General features: G+C 42.1%; 2 protein-coding genes across 3 annotated transcripts; both read left to right on the top strand.

Annotated features, from left to right (window-relative positions):
• The first annotated feature begins 1548 nt into the window (after nucleotides 1-1548).
• dgcr2 (DiGeorge syndrome critical region gene 2) lies at nucleotides 1549-16070 on the top strand. Of its 2 annotated transcripts, XM_084572141.1 has the most exons (11): nucleotides 1549-1911; nucleotides 8209-8241; nucleotides 9023-9145; nucleotides 11065-11151; nucleotides 11498-11708; nucleotides 12077-12153; nucleotides 12236-12418; nucleotides 12516-12719; nucleotides 13058-13210; nucleotides 13405-13641; nucleotides 13732-16070. In XM_084572141.1, exons 1-11 carry the CDS (start codon nucleotides 1830-1832, stop codon nucleotides 13962-13964), a joined length of 1623 nt encoding a protein of 540 aa, XP_084428267.1. In that variant the 5' UTR covers nucleotides 1549-1829; the 3' UTR covers nucleotides 13965-16070. The 2 variants fall into 2 exon arrangements, with proteins under 2 accessions (XP_084428267.1, XP_084428268.1); XM_084572142.1 differs by lacking the exon at nucleotides 8209-8241.
• A 908-nt stretch (nucleotides 16071-16978) lies between these two features.
• Nucleotides 16979-19337, top strand: car15 (carbonic anhydrase 15). The gene is made up of 8 exons (XM_084572958.1): nucleotides 16979-17119; nucleotides 17236-17268; nucleotides 17992-18168; nucleotides 18248-18393; nucleotides 18503-18595; nucleotides 18687-18753; nucleotides 18842-19002; nucleotides 19074-19337. Exons 1-8 carry the CDS (start codon nucleotides 17023-17025, stop codon nucleotides 19296-19298), a joined length of 999 nt encoding a protein of 332 aa, XP_084429084.1. The 5' UTR covers nucleotides 16979-17022; the 3' UTR covers nucleotides 19299-19337.
• The last annotated feature ends 1837 nt before the right edge of the window (nucleotides 19338-21174 follow it).

Below are 21174 nucleotides of genomic sequence, written 5' to 3'. Positions count from 1 at the left end.
GGAGTTTGATCCAGGGCCTGTCTCATAAGGTCAAATAGGCCAGACTGAAGAGAGGGAGAGGAAGGTCATAAAAGTACATGTTATGTACTGAAGGTGGGCAAGTATCTTTGGTGCAAAGACTTAGATTTTATTCACAAGGGAAATTGCTTGGTCACAGTAACTCAGTTGCACATTAAAAACACTCTTGAAAAAAAGACAGTTTAAAAATAAAATAATTAGAAAAATAAAATAAAATATAGGTAAAAATGTAGTAAAGTAAAATAGTTTTTTTTTACTAATATTTTATTTTTATTTTTTAATTATTTTATATAAAGCTAGAATATGGCTTCTTTTGTAAAAAAAAATAAATATAAAAATAAATAAAACACTTTGAAAAACAGGTGAAGATAGTTAAAAAGTAAAAATAAAATAATTAGAAAAATAAAATAAAATATAGGTAAAAATGTAGTAAAGTAAAATAATTTTTTTTTACTAATATTTTATTTTTATTTTTTAATTATTTTATATAAAGCTAGAATATGGCTTCTTTTGTAAAAAAAATAAATAAATATAAAAATAAATAAAACACTTTGAAAAACAGGTGAAGATAGTTAAAAAATAAAAATAAAATAATTAGAAAAATAAAATAAAATATAGGTAAAAATGTAGTAAAGTAAAATACATCTTTTTTAATAATATTTTATTTTTATTTTTTAATTATTTTATATAAAGCTAGAATATGGCTTTTTTTCTAAAAAAATAAAAATAAATATAAAAATAAATAAAACACTTTGAAAAACAGGTGAAGATAGTTAAAAAATAAAAATAAAATAATTAGAAAAATAAAATAAAATATAGGTAAAAATGTAGTAAAGTAAAATAATTTTTTTTACTAATATTTTATTTTTATTTTTTAATTATTTTATATAAAGCTAGAATATGGCTTCTTTTGTAAAAAATAAAAATAAAAATAAATATAAAAATGAATAAAACTCTTTGAAAAACACATGAAGATAGCTAAAAAAATAAAAATAAAATAATTAGAAAAATAAAATAAAATATAGGGAAAAATGTAGTAAAGTAATATAACATTTTTTTTTTTTACTTTTATTTTTTATTATTATTATTTTGTGTAAAGATAGAATATGGCTTCTGTGTAAAAAAAAGTTTAAAAGCAGTGATGTGTACATTTGTTGAATAAATTGAAGTAAATTATGTTTTTTTTAATTAATTTGCACGGCCATAATTTAAAATCGGCACTGCTTCCTGTTTGTCCAGAGCGCGTGATGTTGTATTGATAAACTCAGCCGTTGTATCACAGCCAGTAATCACGTTTTAAATGCTGGATTCATCCCATAATGATTCCTACGGACACACACACACACACACACACACACACACACACACACACACACCCATCGGATGCCGTGTGCCAGTCCGGGTATAAGCTGCTAAACTCCGCCCCGACGGCTCCTCCAGCTGATATCCTGTGCGTTGCATGTTTGGGATTGTTGTGATGGGAGGCCGCAGCCATCTTGGATGAGCGCCGCTCCACACCGAGCAGCAGCAGCAGCAGCAGCGCAGGCAGGAGAGGACGGACGACGTTAACGGTAGCGCCAGTTAGCTAACGTTAGCTGCTCGGACAGATTAACCACAGCCCGAGGTGCGACTATGCTTCATTTGCGCGTGTTACTGGCGTTATCTAATACTTTAAGTGCGTGAAAATGGGCCCAAACTGTTATAAACGCTCAATGGTATAATTTCGATAGAGGGCGGCGGCGGCAGCGGTGCAGATCCTCGGTATATTTTTAAATTTTCTGGATAGAGGAGTTACTATGAATGGAGGATAAATGTTGCCGAAGGCTGACAGCAGCAGTTTCGTCCTCTTCTCTCTTCTCTTCGTCCTCACGTTAACGGACCCACCACGGACAGGTAAATATAACCAAAGTTGTGTATATATATATATATATGTTTTTTTTCTTTGGTGGACATTCCCGTGGGCTTGACTAGAAAGTGGGGGGAAGAGATTACAGCCGTGGGCTGGAGGGCGGTAGGTTCCGGCGGAGAGGCCTTCTGGACGAACCGGGGACTCAGGTGGTTTTTAAACCGTTTATGTGTTGTTGCTGTCAGCGTGGAGGACCGCCTTGTTATCGGCACTTTAATGGTTATTTTTTTTTTTTTTAAACTAACTAAAACAGTCAAATATTATACAATAAAACCATTAAACTATTTATATACTCCACACGTCCATGGTATTTTCAGTAAAAAAATAAATAAACAGGTAGCACTATATGTTGTTTTCAAAATAAACAGTTGCCTTTTAACTATTAGCTAGCTTCAACACATATTGGTGCTATTACATATAAGGAAAATGCTAATAAGATGGTTCTCCCCATTATTCAAGCTGTGTGTTTTAAGTCGTTTAAATTGGAAAATGTTTGTGAATTTAGTTTTGTTTACCCATCCCTTACATCCACTGGTTTCCATCTGCTTCCACTGTGAAGCTATAATTTGAAATGCATGTCAGAGATTCATGCTCCTGCATCACCAAACCTGACATATCGTTGAGCTTCGTGGTTAATTATTAATAACGCAGTAATTTGATTTGTCATAACAACCTCTTGAGATGCTTTGTCTTGTGTTTTTGTACCTTTTTAACTTGATAAATCAAGACAAAACTGTATATTGTGTGGCTGGTGATCATATGTCCCAGCTGCTACACATGCCGAAGACACAAACACATTAAAACCATGTAAAAAAATAAGGAAATGCACAGACTGCAGCTCTCTGAGTAGACGCGTTTGTCGCAAAATGTCTTATGAACCCAAAAGGGGAATTATTTTAGGTCATTTGTCTCGACTAGATGCCTGTTTGTGCACGCACATGTTTACGTATCCTCCTCTGAGTGCATTCAGGCACCAAGAGGACAAATGCATCTTGTGGTTTCCTCCAGGCCGGGTCTTGTGATCCTGACAATCGTGTGGATTAGAGTTAACCGTTATCAGTTTGGCTCATGGATAAACGCATAATTGTTTGGCGCAGTGCAAAGGAGTGACCTCCTGCCCAGAAAACAAATTACACAAGCACGTACAAAAACGCTGTGTGATTCCTATTTGTGTCGAGGTTTTTTTTTTGTTTGTTTTTTAGAGGCTTCATTTACAGTCAGAGTGTACAGTTTCCAGAGAACAAACTTCACGATTTGCTCAAATGTTCAAGAGTCAGCACAACACAGTTTGGTTACATAAATTAAGTGAGTAATCTGACTGGTGAAGATCCTCTTTTGTGCATATTTCAGGCTTGTGAGCATCCTGTTAAAGAGGGTATTCCGTGGGCTTCGCTTCTGCGTGTTTATAAACGGCCCCTCGTTGTTTGGGTGAATATAGTTTGTGCCTGGCTGTATCACAGGGTGTGCTTTTGCAGGCTTGACGAGCACGACTTGGGCACTCAGCTCCAAAATAAGTTGGCTGGAATATAGGTTGATACATAGACGCACAGGTTGGAGTGAACAATCTATTAGTGTCTTACATAATCAGACAGGATATTCATCACAGAGCAATTTCCTAAAACCTAGTCTAAATGTTTCGACATCTATAAAGAACTTGTTTATCGCACGAACGATAAACCCCTCTCAAATGTTAAAATTTTGTTCAGCTATTCTTGATGGCTGCTGTGCAACTATCCCGTTTTGGAAATGGCTTCCAAAGATTTGTGAAGAGCCTTTTGTCTTGTGCAGTTCCTTCTGGATTTCTGCCAGCGAGCTACACAAACAAAAAACACACACACAGCATATTCGAATGTAGTTTGACTTTATAAACCCTCCATATGAGGGAGAATCACAGCATATAGTTGTGCTTTTAGGTCAGAAATATATCATCAGAATCGCGTTTATTGGCCAGTTTGCAGCTTTGCATGATTCGTGTGCACGTACATCATACTGAACGTTATACAGCTTTGTGCAAGTTTTGCAGATGCAAAAGCAGAAATGGTTGGGATCAAGTACACAACGATTATGAGGCTGAGCGGTTAGCATGCGTGCGTGTCCTGACTTGTGATCGATCTGGTTTACTCCCATGATACACAGACAGGATTGTAAACCTGAAACTGTAGGCGAGCGAGGCGGGCAAGGCGGCAAGGCGCATTCATGGTTAAAAATGTTTCAGTATGATTTTGTAGTTGGGCAGAAAATGCAGACAATGGCAGATATATTCGAAAGAGGCGTCACGCGCAGAGCCTGGGTGAATTTGTATGGTACGGACATTAAGACTCTAAAGCTTCCTAACGCTGACATTAACCCGAGCAACCAGTCGGCTAAAGTTTGTTCATTGTTCATGGGGTTAAGCGACCTTTCTTTCCCAGCAGGTTTATGAGCTGGTTGTTTTTTTTTTTTTGGCACACCAAACAAGTTGGCAGCGTTTTGACTTTTGGCAGGCAGCATCAACCAACGGTCAGCCAACCATCTTACTCCTGAGAGTACAGTCGTGGTTGACGGTTAACTTGCATTGACCTAAATAAAGGGGATTTGAAATGCCGCCACAAGTTACTACAGAGTAAATAATGTGTGTCCTGGCAGCTACCAGTACGGGTAAAGAAGATAGCCCCAAAATTTTTTATTTACCCAAACATGAAGCTGAGTTATGGTTCCACTTCGCCTCCGCTGTGGGGTAAATAATACATTTTACAGATGAATTATTTCCTGCTGCAGGATGGTCCCAAATAGCTCTGACCTACTACTAGACCTAGACTTTTCCACCGTCACACCTGTAACTTCTTGCCGCTGCTGCCGCCGTCCTGTATCGTTGAAAGTGCGTCAAGAGGATTTGAAAATGTCCAGGAAACATAGAAAGGATCCCTTCTTATGTCAGTGAACGCCATTTTCTAATAGCGTTACACTCTGCAAGTGTTGTAACTGTATTTTAGAGCAACCTGTTTTACCGTGTTCAAGCGGTGTTCGTGTCACATCAGAACTGAAACTTGCAAAACAGGAAAAATAGAAATATGCGATTAACTTCATCGCGTCCAGTTAAAATAGCTCGAGTCGTGTTTTTCTTTCTCACTTCTAAACTGCTTGACTGTAGCTGCTTCTTGAGGGAGGGGTGACCGACCTGCGGGGACTTCATCATTGCTTAGAGCTTAGAGAAAGAAAAAAAAATATTAGTTTTAAATGTGAAGTGACACAAAGGAAACGTCCCACTAAGTGCTTTTAACAGCAAACCTGCGCGCTCGTATGAATCATCAGCGGCTGGAGATGATGCAGAGTGTGCACAAGGCCGGTGTACTTCAGTGTGGAGCCGGGGCGGTCTCATCATAGTTTTTGTTGTATTTTCCCGTTGGTTATATAAGAGCTGCAGAGGCTTGCTTTCCAAACGGTATTCACTCATTTGTAGAGGAGCACATATCACAGAATGATAATAAATCTAAAGCTTGTGCGAGGAAAAAAAAGTCTCAGTAAAGTATTTTGTGTCTTGTTTGTCCTTCACTAAATCCAAACCTCCTTCTTGTTGCGTTTGGCTTGTATTGTCATTATTCCCATCCCGACGTACGACTATATATATATACACAGCATGCTTTACCTTACTCTAGATTTGTTGTGGTTAATTCCAAGCTATCAGTGGCCCCCTCCAAAGCAAAACACCTCAACAAATGCATGCAGCAAGGCTTCTATCCCAATGAAATCCTTACTGAACATGGAGGGAAAGATGAGCTTTCAGACAGCGTCCCAATCACCTAGAAATTCAGATAATGTCATGAAACTGATACAGATAGAAGCTGTTCTAATTCGACTTGTGTTACCCGATCATTTAAAGGAACAGTATGTAGGATTGTGGCCAAAACTGGTACTGCAATCACTTTCAAAATACTGTAGAACGGTGTATCCCCTCCAACCTCCCCCCTGACTCGAGGTTGCCGGGTTGCCGAGGTAACGTTAGGCTACTCAATGTTGTTTTCCTCGGCGTTTCAGCATAATGACAGAGAAACGGGCTCATAATGCATCGCTAATGTTAGCAATGACGACTCGCCGTTTTTATTTCCCAAACAATTCCTTACCTTTTCAATTCGATGACCCACCTCCTCTGTATGCGCTAACGTAACGTTACTTTGCACGAACATGCATAACTTCGTTCGACTGTCGTGAATATTTGAAATGTCCATTTACATTATGTACAAGTAAGTTAGCCAGGAGAAAATTAGCAACGTTGGCGTCTGTCTTCAAATTCGTCTCCGTTTTCAGCCGTCTCCATCTTTCAAAGGCATCTCCTATACAAATCCTTGTTTTATTTCGGACTTTGTCACGACGTAGTTCGGATTCATAACGAGGTCTTTTAGGTTTAGTAACGTTATACATGTTTTATCCGACACGTTCGTAGCTGCAGCTGCGGTAACTAGAGCAGAGCTGGCAACCCGGATGACGAAACTCTACTGACTTCGTGATTGGTAGATAGGTGGAGGGTGGCGCCTCAGACCAAAACACAACATGACAACATCAACATCAGTTGAGGGCTGCAACTTTCACTTTTAAATGACAATATCCTGGCCAGAACACTGTTGTCAGTGATTTCTTCATGTCTAGTGACATATCGGGGCCATTTTATGATTAATTGAAATACATTTCTTACATACTGTTCCTTTAAAGCTGTAGGCTACTGGCCTGCCCCAGAGTAAAGTCTGTGTTTGCAGGTGTACAGTCTTTTATTCAGTTTTTAGCTCAAATGCAGCCAAGACAGAAACCAGGCACATATCGCTATAGCCGAAAGAGGATACAGATAGAAATATTCAGGATTTATTTTTTTTAATGTGCCTCTTCGTCTTCCCAACAAGTCTGCAAAAATAAAAATATGTAAATTTTTGTCAGAGGACTTGTTTTTGGCATCTGGCAGCCATGTACAGGAAACACTCACATCCCTTTCACCCGGCATGCTCGTCAAAAAAAGTGTTGATGCCTATTGGATATTGACACACGAGTTAAATCTAATCTTTGCATCCAACTGTCTTGCCAAAACCTTAACCTTTTACCTCGTTACATGTATTCTCTATAAATACACCCATTAATTATTAGTGATCCTTCTCTAATGTATTTGGGATACTTGGTTATCCATCACTGTGACACACACACACATCCAGGCTTGATGACGATAATACATTCAGTCCCAGGAGACGGAGACGGGAGACCGGGTCTGTAATGCATCTCAATCCACTTAGCGTTAACTAAGACGAGGTGACGTTTGCCGTGTTACAGGGGCTCTTTAAAACACCTTTTTTTGGCAGAGCGCTCCCGTTTGAGTGTGTTCTCTCGTCGTGCGCTAATGGCACGGCTTCAACCTTGGCGTAGATTTTGTGTTTAAACCCTCTCTAACGGGGTTACGGTTTTTCAGGAACTACTACACGGGGACTTTTTGACAAACGGGAAGCTTGGAGCAAAGCTAGATGGCCGTTCTTGTTTCGCGTGGCTAAATCTTGACAATAGAGTAAGCAGGATGTCCTGCAAAATAATGTTGGCGCAGCCTGATAAAGCCAGGTTTGTAGCAGAGTGAAAAGAAAAGGGCACATTGCGCTTCAGATTTTTAATAATATGGTTTATGATGGTTTTTGAAGGCTTGAACAATCGTCCCGTTGTGTTAAAGTCCAATGAAAAGTCGTCACGGAGTTAAAACATCAGGGAAATGTTTTAACTCAATTCGCTTGGAGAGAGAAGTGAATCCAGCCTTATGACATATATTTTCCACTTCAAAACCAAGAGACAAGCCCACTTTTGTATATTTATTAATCTGTGAAGCAGAATTATAGCACTAATACAACTAGTTCTTGTTGCCGCCGTGTAGGTCGTGGCCTTGTGCGGGTTACGGGGGTCACCTGAGATGGTTGGCGCACAGATGAAACAACAGTCACAGCCTAGAAATAGCTCGGAGCTCCTTTTATTCCCAAGTAAAAATAGTGTTGCCGTGTTTGTCAGGCGAGTGGGTGTTCCAGCTCCATTGTAGGTGCACTGTACCACCTGTACCCTAACACACAGATGGCAAATGGGGAATGACTGACATGCGCCAAGCAATGTAAGTGGTAGGTTTCCTCATTGGCGACGCAGTGAACGGCAGAATCAGGATAAACCTTTTTTTTTTTTTATCAGCTGTCGTGCTTGTTTTGTTAAGTCAAGGCTGAAGTTTGATTGTAATTTTTCCCGAAAGACAAAGAAGCTGACGTACAGGACAGTCACTCTGTTGTCTCTGTTTGTTTCAGGTCCGCGGCTAGCTCTGGCAAGATTATTGTCAGGTAAGCAAGTCTACTAGTGTAGTTACTTTTTCTTGCTAGAACATACAAGCAGTTCCTTTTATAAACAGCACAACACATGTGGTTGTGTTATTATCTTAGTCCCATATTATTCTAGCAGCCTTGTCTCCCCTGAACACTGTCACTGTTGAGCTTGCTGATTGACCTGTTGTTTCATCACATGAGTAACTCTTGACGCCATATGTGTTTAACATAAGAGCGTGGAGACCTGCGGCACATACCGAAGGGCATAAATGGACAAAAAGCCCTAAGACAGACACCATGTATGGGTCTCCTGTAGGTCTGTTTTTTTACAGTTGCCCTCTTATTTCAACTCTTACTTTACGACGTGCTGACAAAAGCACTGTTGTTTTATCCCCAGTGGGCCGATCTTGTGGTAATATGATAAATTAGCAGTAGGTTTTTGTCAACGTCCAGCTTCAAACAGAAGAGGCAGTAGCTCGAAGGCACGATTAATCTTTGACATGATTAGATTTGCGACAGGAAAGAAATGTTCTCCCTTGGTTGATTTACGTCCCTGAACAAACGTATTAAACATTATTCAGAACAAACATCCTCGTCTTATTTAGCTGTGAGTTCCCCAGTTTGCACTTGATTGTCGTCACTGAACATTAATCTGCTTGCTTATTCCGTACCACCCAAAAATCACCATCTAAGATCGTGTCATGTCGGACTTACAACGGTTTTGTCTTGTTTTGGAAAAGGCCTTGGTCACGTGCAGGGTTTTGACCGCGCGAAAAAAAAACTTCTTGTTGTATTTCAGAGCAGCGCTGCAGCCCTGGGCAGTTCGCCTGCCGCAGTGGAAAGATGCAGTGTATCCCACTGTCCTGGCAGTGTGACGGCTGGACGGCATGCGAGGACAAGAGCGACGAGATGGACTGTCCCCGTGAGTACGGCTCACTTAAGCCCCTTTTTTTTACACCCCGCTCTGTTACCTAACACTCATAACGTGATTGATTTCTGGAAAAGAAATAGCAACACCCAGGACCTTTTCACACTTGGGCGGGCGAGTCACATTTGAGCAGCTCTAAATACAGGTGTGAATGCGCCCAGTGGGATCTAAAGCACCTTGACTACACATGAACAGTAGTAGATTGTCGTGTTAAAGCAGTCGCATCCCTGACTGCGCAGCAGGGTGACCTAGACACATTTTTTTTAGTGTATGTTTGAAACAATTAACTCTCCAAACACAGCTCAGTTCAGCCGATCTGCTCAGGAAATGGTTTTAAGTCCAACAAAGTGGATCAAACTGCAGGATTGACGGCGTCAGATGGCGAGGGGGGAGGGGGGGGGAGGGGGGCACGGTTAAATTGGCCGCACATGTGTCCGTGTCTCTGTTTTTGTTTACCGTCGCTTGATCTCTTCCTCGCTGCATAGACGTCGCAGTTAATGCTAATCCTCTGACCAGAAATCCTATTGTTTTCCCCCTTAAATCCAGAAAGACCTCACTCCCAGACCTCTGACCGCATAACGGGAATTATTGAAAGGATTGAGTTCAGCATGTGACCTCCATGCAGCGATAGCTGTGCATGCTTTGAGTAAATACTGTCGGCCGCACTGATTGAGGTTTCCTAGTGGCCTCTGTTCATTCATAACATTTATAGAACTACTTAGTTTAATTAGTCATGTATGTGCTGTACATTCAGTGTGAAGATGAACAAGCTTGCAGCTGAAGATAACGTTGTGTTGTGGTTTCACAGACAGAGCCTAAAAAAAAACCACAGACAGTGCTTACACATGTATCAGCAAAGGCGTCACGCTGCATCAGCAGCAGTGTGTGAAAATGACTGTTCTTGTTCAGGATTATCTCTTTGTTGGATGACGTGGAGAGGTGGAGCAATCCTCCGCACTAATTCACAGGTTGACACAAAACCACAAGATACTTTTCAACAATGCAACGGAAACTGAAAATACAAAGCTGGTGTAAGTAGGTTGGGGAGAATCAGGTAAAATATAAAATAACAATTTAAATTTAAGAAGTTAAAGTGTGTTTAGTTTTTTTAAAGATAATAATAATAGAGTTGTTCTTCCTTCCTCAATAATTCAAACCCCTTCAACTCCGGAAACTCCTGCTTCAGCAAAAAAATGTTTATTTTTTTTTTTATTATAAGTTGTTATACTTGCCTTTTGTCTCTTCTGTCAGCAGTTACAAGTTAATTGAGTCAACAGAGGAACATTATGTTTATTTCCGTACTTGTATAATCATCTTTAAAGGACAATCTTTCTCCATCTGGCTAATAATAAACGTCAGCGCGCTTCTGTCCCTGTTTAAACTGGACTAAATAAATGTCTGAATGTCGGTGTAAACCAAAAAGCTGTTTCCCCTTTTTATATGCAGCCATTGTTCCTGTTGATCTCAGTCATTTTCAATATTGCAAACTAAGAGGAACAAAAGAAGACTCACAGTTTTGTGTCTGATGTTTCACGGAGCCATTAAAATATTGAGTTTCGTCATTCCTTTACACATCTTCTTCCTTCGGACATTTCCTCCCCGTGAGGTGACACAGTAGCTTCTGTGTTTGAGTGGAATATTTTCAAGAGAATCCCCTCTCGACGTAATTTAGTGCTCAGGAGAAGAGTCTGGTTTCTGTTGTTTGTAAAATAAAATCCTCAGCATATTTACGAGAGGATACGATCTGCTGAATCAGTGGCAGCCTTGAATTTATAGTCATCATCATGCACTTGGAAGCTTTAAATAATGTGCACCCCATAAACCAATATGTGCGCTGAAAGATCTTTTCCTAAAACATAATGCTGTTTTTTACACTTGTTGACTTTAATGTCTATATATTTTTTGTTTTTCAGTTATAAAGGAGGAAAGGTTTCGTTTTGGAAACGGATATGACCAGGTAGAAGACGTCATCGGTGTGGCTCAGCCCGTGCGCTTTAACAGTAAGCATCTTCTCTGTGCTCTTTATTTAAGTTGATCACTTGTGGCAAGTTTGGACCGCAGGGACATTTTCATCGTCCCCTAAAACTGTTGGGAGAAATCAACCCAGCAGGAACCGAGAAAGACTGTTGTTCTCCGTCTTATTTAGCTCACACTTTCTCGGCACAAGTGCAACCTTTAGTGGCGTAAATGTGTGATTATTCATCCAGGTGTAAGCGCGTCTTGATGGGTTGAACATAGGAATGCAACACAAAGAAAAAGAAAGTGTAAAAACATGATCGTGATCGACGGTGACTAGATGTCTTCTATGCTATAGTTTTTGAATGTGCCCGACGATTGTGTCCACAGAGAAATGTCCCACCGGGTGGCACCACTACGAGAAGACGGCCAGCTGCTACAAAGTCTACTTGAGTAAGGTGGACTACTGGCAGGCCGTGGACACGTGTCAGAAGGTCAACGGGTCCCTGGCTACGTTTGTGACCAACGAGGAGCTGCAGTTCATACTGAAGATCGAGGTGGATTTCGATGACGAAATCTGTGAGCGCAGAGACCAGTGCAAGTAAGTTTTAACGTCACTCTCTGCCTTTTTTATTTGGCCTTTGGCTACACATCCGCGCTCGAAATCAGCCCTGTCGTGTTTCGGTCACTCAAAAGAGAAGTCAGCTCAGTCCAAAAACCTTTTAAGTGGCAAGTTCGCTTTCTTACTCATTAAACTTATGCTTTCTCCTTGTAGAGCGTTTTGGTTTATATTAAATAAATAATAGAGATGAATTGTGAGCAAGTTGTTTCAGAGCTGGAGGAGAGATGGTGCTCTGTTACTGGTTGTAGGCCATCTAGTGGTCAGCATTAGCTAATGCATGAAGAATTAAATTGTCTATTTGACATTGTAAAGGTTGTAGTAATTTATTTATTTTAATATTTTTACAGGTTTTGGGTGGGCTACCAGTATGTGATCACCAATCAGAACCACTCCTTGGAGGGCCGCTGGGAGGTTGCATATAAAGGTATTAAAGCTTCTAGAAAAGACTAGATGCATTTCTGTAATTTGTGTGTGCTGATGTTTTGAAATGTTGTGTTTCTCAACAGGGTCCATGCAGGTGTTCTTGCCACCTGAAGGTCTGGCGGACATCGGGGAGGCTTCTCCCACCCAGGACAACGTCTTCTGCGCCCAGCTGCAGCGTTTCCAGATTAAAAGCATGAATGAACGAGGCCTGCACAGCTGGCACGCTGAGAACTGCTACAAGAAGTCCCCGTTCCTGTGCAAGAGGGGTATGGGCTCAGTTTGTCGTCAGAAATGCCAAAAGCAGCTTTTTTTTGTTTTGTTGGGAGTTTGTTTTAAACAACATTTCGATGTTTTATTTCACAGGGCAAACGTGCGTGGATATAAAAGACAATGTTGTGAACGAGGGCTACTACTTCACCCCGAAGGGAGACGACCCGTGTCTGAGCTGCACTTGTCACGACGGCGAGCCTGAGATGTGCGTTGCCGCGCTGTGCGAGCGGCCTCAGGGCTGCCAGCACTTCCGCAAGGATCCCAAAGAGTGCTGCAAGTTCACCTGCCTGGATCCAGGTACTGCCACGTCCACGGTGATCGACGCACAGAGAGCTTTTAATATTAATTCTTGGAGCTTTATTAACGTAAATGTTGATGCTTACTGCCCAGCGAGTTTGAACTGTGAATTATTTACCTTACTGCTGAGAGTTATCAAGTTTAAAATGAGCCTCCTTAAAATAAAGCGTGATCTTCTGTCTGCTCTTGGCCTAAATATGGCGTTCTATGCAGATGTGCTGTTAAATGTGTTGTCACATAGTTTCATCACATCTTTTCCAGACTCTTTCTGGACTGCAGAATAAATTTGTAATGAGTTTGCCGCAAAATGCTTTTACTCCCCTCTCCCTCCTCCTCAGATGGAAACAGCCTCTTCGACTCTATGGCGAGCGGGATGAGACTGATCGTCAGCTGCATCTCCTCCTTCCTCATCCTCTCCCTGCTGCTGTTCATGGTGCACAGACTCCGCCAGAGGAGACGTGAACGCATCGAAACCCTGATCGGAGGAAACTGTGAGTCAGCACACCACACTGCATGAGTTTTAGCTGCAGCTGAACATATATTCATGTCAGATGAAGTGATACGCAAAGAGCAGTCTTTTCTTATTTGAGAAACTATTCAGAATTCTGTAGAAAAGTCAGAAAAGCAAATTATACTCGTGCTCGTCTTTTCACATGCTCATCTGTCTCCGTTTCCATTTCCACAGTGCACCACTTTAACCTCGGAAGACGAGTCCCAGGCTTTGACTACGGCCCGGATGTCTTTGGCACCGGTCTCACTCCTCTGCATCTGTCTGATGATGGAGAGGGAGGCGCTTTTCACTTCCAGGAGCCTCCTCCTCCGTACGCAGCCTACAAATACCCCGACATCCAGCACCCCGACGACCCCCCTCCCCCGTACGAAGCCTCCATCAACCCAGACAGCCTCCTCTACGTCGACCTAGGTAGGCGCGCGTCTTTGCTCCTGTTGTGTCAGACTCTCATCATGTGCAGAGCGCTAAACTCTCGTCCGCCTTTTCCTCCCGTACCCTCAGGACACGGCGGGGTTTCCATGGTGCCGAGCCAGATGAATGCGATGGGAGACGGGCTCCAGACCAATATCCCCAACGCCTCTGGTCCCGTGCCAAATTTGGGGCCGTCTTCTCAGGAGAGGGAGGACTCCATAGATAGCAGCACACTCCTGGTGGGGCCTGACACGCCAACAGACGGCCACGCCCCCACTCCCATGCCCCCAGACTGCGTCTCCTCCCTCAGCACCGTGGTATAGGACTGCGGGCGGACGGCAGGGAGCTGCACCTGGATATTACCCGGGAGAGGACGCAGCAGACTGTCATTTAGCTTAAATGCTGACTCCAGAAAGGACACTTAAAGTTTGTACAGACGTATAAGAAGGTGAAGCAGCCCGTGTCTCTTTCTGAAGACACTCCTGCAGCTGTCCTTCTTAGTGTTGTTTTTTTTTTTTTTTAAGACTCTGGCATCCGAGGGAGCAGAGAAGACTGTTGCTGTACAGAGAGGAAAAAAACACTACATTCGGGCTGCAGTTTTACTTTTAGCGCTGACTCTGAAAAAGCTTTTGAAACGTCTCAAAATTGGCCTGATCGGCTGAGAAGCCCTGGTGTAAATACCCCCCCCTCAGGTCTGTGCCCCTCAACAACAAATAACGACGGACGTACGGACAGAGAGATCAGCTTTTTGCTCCTTGTGCAGTTTTTATTTTTATTTGCGTCACATTTTCAAACACTCCATATCGAACCGCCAGTCTCCAAGCTACAGTGACGCTCTCATCCACCCGGTCCGCCGCAGCATGACCCCAGAGCTCGACTTCTACCAGCTCGTAAAATAAAAAACCCCTCACTTTTATTAGTCCGACACACGAGGCTGTCTTCCAGGTTTATAGCACAGATTTGCAGCAGAAAATGTTTTGTAGTCGACGAGGTTAACCTCGCGAGAAGGTACGATTAGTGTCCCCACCCGCCGTGGGGTTTTTATCAGGTAATGCCGACGCGAGGCGTTACGCATCGGAGAATGTTGTGATACTGATAAAGTTTGGTATTGTGTTCTTTTTGATAATAATTTATGACTGCAGGTTGTAATCTTGATTGTTCAATTGTGGGATTCCCCCCTGTCGATCAAACAAAGCGATTTAGACTTCTCAAGTGTATATGTGAAGATTAGGAGCAGTCTTTTAATTTGACAGGGAAAAAAAATATATTTAAAAATAGCTGTTCCAGTCATTAAGCGTCACGCATTGTTGTTACTTTATCATCAGATCTTTGCAGGACAGTTGCGTGTTTTCTACCGGTTTCAAAGCTCTGATGTTTTGCAGTTGTCCCTCAGTTTAGTTATTTCTTTATTCTTTTTAAGGATGAGTTACTTCTGGATGCTGCCCCTTGAGTCCCTGATGTGTTTGTGTGCGTGTGTGTGTGAATCTTCACGTAATGCATCTGTTCTCTCAGTTATTCAGGTTGTTGTGATGGAGATGATGACTCCGCTTGGCTTTTTAGTTTTAGTGTTGGGAAATGTGATAAAAGAAAAGCGCAAACCTTAGATCCCCCCCCCTCCGTTACGACGACAATCGTTTGATTCACTCAAGGATGAATTTCGCAAAGGCCGAAGAAGAAGAAGAAGAATAAAAGCAGCTCCTCGGATCAGGATCGACCCCCATCCCCCCCCCACCACCACCACAACCACCAGCATCCACTCCTGCTTGTGATCTGAAAAAATGGCTGTAAATGTGCGTCTGACTGTATATCTGTGTATCTCATGTTTGAATGTACTGTATGCAAACATTTTCTGTGCTCATCTTTAAGCTTGATTTCCACCTTTTTGTTTTTTTTGCATCGACAATCCACAGCGGATTATTCAACAAACATGATCTCATGAATTGTGGAAACAAGTAAAGTGTGCATGTGTGTGTTTAGGAGATTTTTCTTTTTCTTTTTTTTTCTTTCTCATTGTTTTTTGATTTTATTTTTCAACCTGCTTCCTGGACCTGCGGTGCATGTTTTTATCTTTTGGCATGCTGAGAGATTTATTTGTTTCTTTTCTTAGCTCAGCGGTGTGTCCTGTACAGTAGACTCAAAGACATATAGTTTAACATCTATATGCATTGAAAACCAGCCCAAACATTTACACAGTAGTTTTCTGTGCTAGGCTATGATGTTTTTTTTGTTTTTTTTGTTTTTTGTTTTCTGGGTTTGAAATGTTTTATGTATAATACAAACTAATGCGACATTTCATTGTCTTTTATTTCATAGCCTTTGAATTTAAAAAAAAAAGAACAAAAAAAGCTTAATTTGCAGGGGAGCTTGTGTTTTTCTGAGGTAGATGTACATCTAATCAAATGCCAAATAAATCGCACCATGAAGGACGACTCATGCGTCAGTGGCTCCTGAACTTTGTCGTCAATCGCCGACATTCACTTGCCGTGGAGGAAATTCCTCCGTCTGCGGTGGCCAAATGTCAAAGAGGATTAATGTGGGAAATCCCCACCTCCCCCCACTCCTGAGAAAATCCAATACACGGCAATCAGAAGATTCAGATAATTTAAAGAAAGTGGATATAATGAAAATGAACCTCACAGTGACTCATAAGGCAGCGGGCAGAGCAGGGGATAGTGATACCCCGGCTGGAGAGCGTTGTTGGCCGAAGAAAAGGGGCTTTGTTTTCGCACGAGCCAAGTAGTGACAGAGTCACACAATCTATTCCTGGACGGGGATGGGTAACACTTAAGCTGTTAAGGCAGATTGAATTTATGAAGAAACATAGCATGGATTTTACACAAAAATTAAATGAAGGTTCATTTAAGTCACAGTTAAGAGATAAAATTTAGTCACTTCCTAATGGACTAATCAGCAAATCTGAAATTAGACTCCAGTAGTCCATTAATTAAAATACAAAACCATTATTTTCACCATGTATTATTAAATGAAAAGGAAAACCTTTAAAACAAAAGGTTTAAAATGCAAAACGTTCCAACCATCATCATGGTGACAGCCCCCTCATACTAAGTCATATATATTCTGTTCACCTCTAATCCAGCCTGCTAACACATCCTCTGGCTTTCCCATGAGATGAATGGCTCTTGTTACTAGTCACTGAGCATCTATGCTGGCAGCAGCAGCGGCGGTGGTGGCGGGAGGAGGGAGGGGGGCCGAGAAGCCGTCCTCCGCATCAATGAGCCTGTTGATCAGAAAAAGACCACTAGACTGGTAATGACACAGTTGACTGATCAGTCCTGGAGAAAATAAAAAACTCAGCTTTCACCTCCTCGCTCTATTTAAGTGGCACGCTCACTCCTTCATTTTTAATTTAGTCTACCTCAGATGCTCACACCTGTTGCTCATACCGTCGGGCCGCAGGATCCTACAATGATTTGGACCGCAGCTCTCCTGATGATTGTTGTTTCGTGCGCCGGTTCAGGTGAGGCTCCCTGATAGAAAAAGGACGTTAAATGTTATTTTCTGTTCAATCTGAGGCAGATAAAGAAGAGGGAAGAAATGTACGCCTGTCAGCTTTGCTTTGTTTTTATATTCTAGAAGAAGACTACTGTTACGATGAGCCACACTGTGGTAAGTGACCAAAGCTCTACTTTTGTTTATTTTAATGTAAGGCAAATGATCATGTGTGATTGTTTTTTTAATGGAGCAATGAGACGTAAATTATCATTTTTGAATCCTGGTCTGTGGCATCTTAAAATGAAGCGGTGTCTCATGAATGGGTGATGATGAATGGCTCTTTGAGCTGTGTGCATCAAAGCAGTGTTTTTTTGTTTTTTCTCCTCGTAACCCTCTCAAACTGTCATTCGATTACCTGCGCGAGGCCTTTGATGCGTGCAACCATCAAGTGTTTTACGGGGGAAAACTCAGAAACAAAACAAGCAAGATCTATTTAGTGGCCCTTCTGGAGCTGCCAGTGTTGCACAGAAGTTGTTTCGGGAGAGTTTGTGTCAACAGCAGCACAATTTAATGAAGAAATGGCCAATGTGAAGATGGTGCGAAATGACTGAAAGCTCTGGAAACGTCACTTAATGGATCTGTGGTGACTTTCCTTTTTGTAAACCGGTGTTTCCGAGGTCAAGAATGGTATTTCAGTCTCAAGGTTTAAGCCGACACAGATGCAAAGGTTTTAAAATAGTCCATCGGCTGAGGAAAGTCAGGTGACGTGATCAAAAGCTCCAGAGCAGCCAGTAAATGTTCCTTGCAACTCATCTTAAGATTGATCCTGTAGCTCTGTGCAGATTGTTAGATTCACCTGCGTGATTGACGCTTGTTTGACTTCATTTCCATCCTCAGATCCCTACGCGTGGGGAGACACCTTCCCCTCTTGTCACCCCTTACTTGAACACCACCACTCTCCCATCAATCTGGACCATCACATGACCAGAAACGACTCTCTGGGGCCTCTACGTCTGGAGGGCTTCGACGAGATCCAGACAGGCCACTGGACGCTTAAAAACGACGGACACTCTGGTGAAGACACAGCAGATACTCCTCGTACACACGCGCGTGTGTTATGTTCTCGTTGTAACACGTCCGTGGTCACTCTCAGTCATCCTGCAGGTCGGGAGTGGCATGGCGGTGAGCGGTGGAGGTCTTCCAGATGTGTACCACACCATCCAGCTCCACTTCCACTGGGGGGGACCGGCCGCCAACGGCTCTGAGCACACAGTGGACAGACGCAGATACCCAATGGAGGTACAGTATGGTCAGTAGGCAGCTCTTCACTGTCACAAATCCAAAAGTCTCAGCTAACCGGTGCAGTGCAGCCTTCCCTTGATGTCTCTGTGCTTTTTCTCCTTTCCAGATGCACATAGTCAACATGAAGTCCATCCACCCAAATATGTCGGCAGCCTTGGACGATCCAACGGGACTCGCCGTTCTTGGATTCTTCATCGATGTTGGTTAATTTATATAACAAATACATTTGTCAGAGTATTTGCAGCTTTCTGTTTATGAGAAGGTGACGTTGTTTTGTCCTTTCTTTGCAGGTTGTTTATGCAGACAATGTGCACTTTGGACACATATCACAAAAACTGTCTTCTGTTGCTTACAAAGGTTAGAGGACAAGCAAAGAAAATCCTCGTGCTTCAAGTTATTTGTATGTTCTCATCACGGCTGTGCTTTTCTTTTCTTTTCCCTCGAGGCCAAACAACTAAAGTCAAGCCATTTCCACTGATGAGCCTTCTGCCAAAGCACAACATGAGTCAGTATTACCGTTACTACGGCAGCCTCACCACCCCTCCATGTTCTCAAGCGGTTCTTTGGACTTTATATGAAGTGCCCATCTACATCTCATGGTCCCAAGTAGGTCTCTTTATTGCTTTTTAAATTCTGCTTTCTGTGGACTTTTTTACACTCTGGTATTTTCTCCTCAGCTGGCTCAGTTTACCTCACAGATCTTCTCCACGGAGGAGGATGCAGAGCAGGTGACGCCCCTGCAGAACAACTTCAGACACATCCACCCCACCTTCAGTCGCGTCGTCTCAGCCTCCAAAGACGCCCGACTCCTCAAAGGGACGGCCGGGCGGCCCCTCGGGTCGGCAGCGTCGCTGTTTCTGCTCCAGATCCTTTTGCTAGGAAGCTTTATCTCCGTACTGTAGTGATTAGTCTGAATCATGACGCTCATCCTTCAGTTCATTTTACCCCTCAAAACAGCATTTAGATGAGGTTTTGTGGTTGTAGAGGTTTATTATTTGAAAATAGTGGGTTAGGATAGTTAATATAAAAAACAAACTGTGAAAAAGAAGAGTACTGTATGTTTGCCATTTAATGTCTCATGTATACTTAACTCCATTAGCACATCGCTAACAGTTTATTGTGAAGTTAGCCGTGGTAGCGTTGAAACACGTTGTATTTTGGCAGCCATATCTGCATTCATAACCGAGGCCTTTTGCACTCGTGTTTTCTTGACAACTACAGTTCTCACATTCACTGTGTGGTGGATAGTTTAAAGAAAAGTTGTAGTAGAAAAGAAATGTCAATACAGAGAAAAAAAGGCTAGGAGGAAACAGCCATGCTAGCAGCGTTGAGCAGTGAGGGTGCTGTGTAGCATGCTAGCATGTTAGCTAACAATGTGCTGCTGATTGTTGTTAGCTTTTCAAAGTATTTGGCCACCGTACAAGGTATTAGACGAAATGCTGCCTTCAAATGAAACTGGTTACAACATAGGAAGTTGAGTATGCAACTAATGAACTTAGAGCATTTTTTTTTAGGTCAAAAAGGAGCTGTTCATTAGAAGTCTACTCGTGAACATGCATTTGGCGGCAGTGAAACTTTTCTACTTGATAAAACATAGAAGTATCAGTCTGGCAATGCTGTTAGAAGAAAGGTAAAATCGTCAAATATTCTCATATAGCCTCAGCACCGATGCTCGGTTCTGGAGGGCCCCAGGACAAGACGTACGTCTGCTGAAATCTGTCACAGGGTATCTATAAGAGGACCCCTAGGGGAAGTTGTGGAGTATTGTCAATTGACTGCAGGGCCTTCGTAGTTTTAAGGGTTGTCACTGCTAAATATACAAGAAGTTAGCCATCTGGTGGCCCCACTTCTCATTTTTCTCATGGGGCCCCAGTTGCTTGATTTGCCTGTCCTGTCGGTGCAACCCTGCTCAGTCTGGATCCGTACTGTGGTAAAACTGACCAAGAGATGAGCTGATTTAAATGGAGCTATTGCACTAGAAAGGCTAAAAATAAACAAAAGGGTTTTTCTTATATCGGATTTGAATGTTCAGGTTTAAAACAAAACAGAAATGTGCAGAAACTCCACTTGGAATGGGTGTTTTTTTTTTTTCACGGCAGACGTTTTGACATAGATGTAATTAATAACATATATTTTATTTTTCATGCTGCCTCACTTGACAGAGCCATTGTTGATGTTATCAGTACCTCCCTGCTGCTTGTCCTGCTATGACACTGTCTGCTGTGAAAAAGCCCCACACAAAAAAACACATTAAGATATAAAGTGTAGATTCCCAATGAGGCGACCTGGCGTGCATCTAACATGCAAAACTGTTTCACTGCGAGCATCAGTGTGAACTAGCAGCATGTAAAGGAGGGCTTTAAGTACGCAAATAGACACTGACGAGAAAGCACCTGCAAGGACAAATAAAGTGCCAGCTGTGGGGTCGAGACTTCCATCAGTGTTTGACTTTTCTTTCTTTTCTTTTCTTTTTTAATCTAATCACATTTTGTGTATTCTAACAATAATAAAAAACATTATTCTGTATTACATTATTTGCTGTTTTCGCTTTTCTATCTCTCTGCATTGCTTCCTGGTAATTATGCAAAAAAAAAAAAAAGCCTCATTGAGATGGAAATCTGTGGCTGAGGTTCAGTCAGCGTTTAATGTTCAAATGACACAACGCAACCGGCTCAAACAGGTCATTAAGTTCCGGTATTATGTAATGAACGTGGGATGTAAATCCCTAAAACACCTTTGCAAAACACAAGCAAATGCAAGCGATTACCTATGTCATCC

The sequence above is a fragment of the Chelon labrosus genome, assembly GCF_963514085.1.
Source record: "Chelon labrosus genome assembly, chromosome: 22".
Lineage (NCBI taxonomy): Eukaryota > Metazoa > Chordata > Actinopteri > Mugiliformes > Mugilidae > Chelon > Chelon labrosus.
This window is presented reverse-complemented; position numbering and strand designations above follow the sequence as displayed.

Coding starts and splice junctions, on each gene's coding strand:
- dgcr2 (XM_084572141.1), top strand. CDS start 1,830: ATGTTGCCGAAGGCTGACAGCAGCAGTTTCGTCCTCTTCTCTCTTCTC. Junction 8,242..9,022: donor TCTGGCAAGATTATTGTCAG/GTAAGCAAGTCT, acceptor GTTGTATTTCAG/AGCAGCGCTGCAGCCCTGGG. Junction 11,709..12,076: donor GAGCGCAGAGACCAGTGCAA/GTAAGTTTTAAC, acceptor ATATTTTTACAG/GTTTTGGGTGGGCTACCAGT.
- car15 (XM_084572958.1), top strand. CDS start 17,023: ATGCTCACACCTGTTGCTCATACCGTCGGGCCGCAGGATCCTACAATG. Junction 18,169..18,247: donor TAAAAACGACGGACACTCTG/GTGAAGACACAG, acceptor GGTCACTCTCAG/TCATCCTGCAGGTCGGGAGT. Junction 19,003..19,073: donor TCTACATCTCATGGTCCCAA/GTAGGTCTCTTT, acceptor TTTTCTCCTCAG/CTGGCTCAGTTTACCTCACA.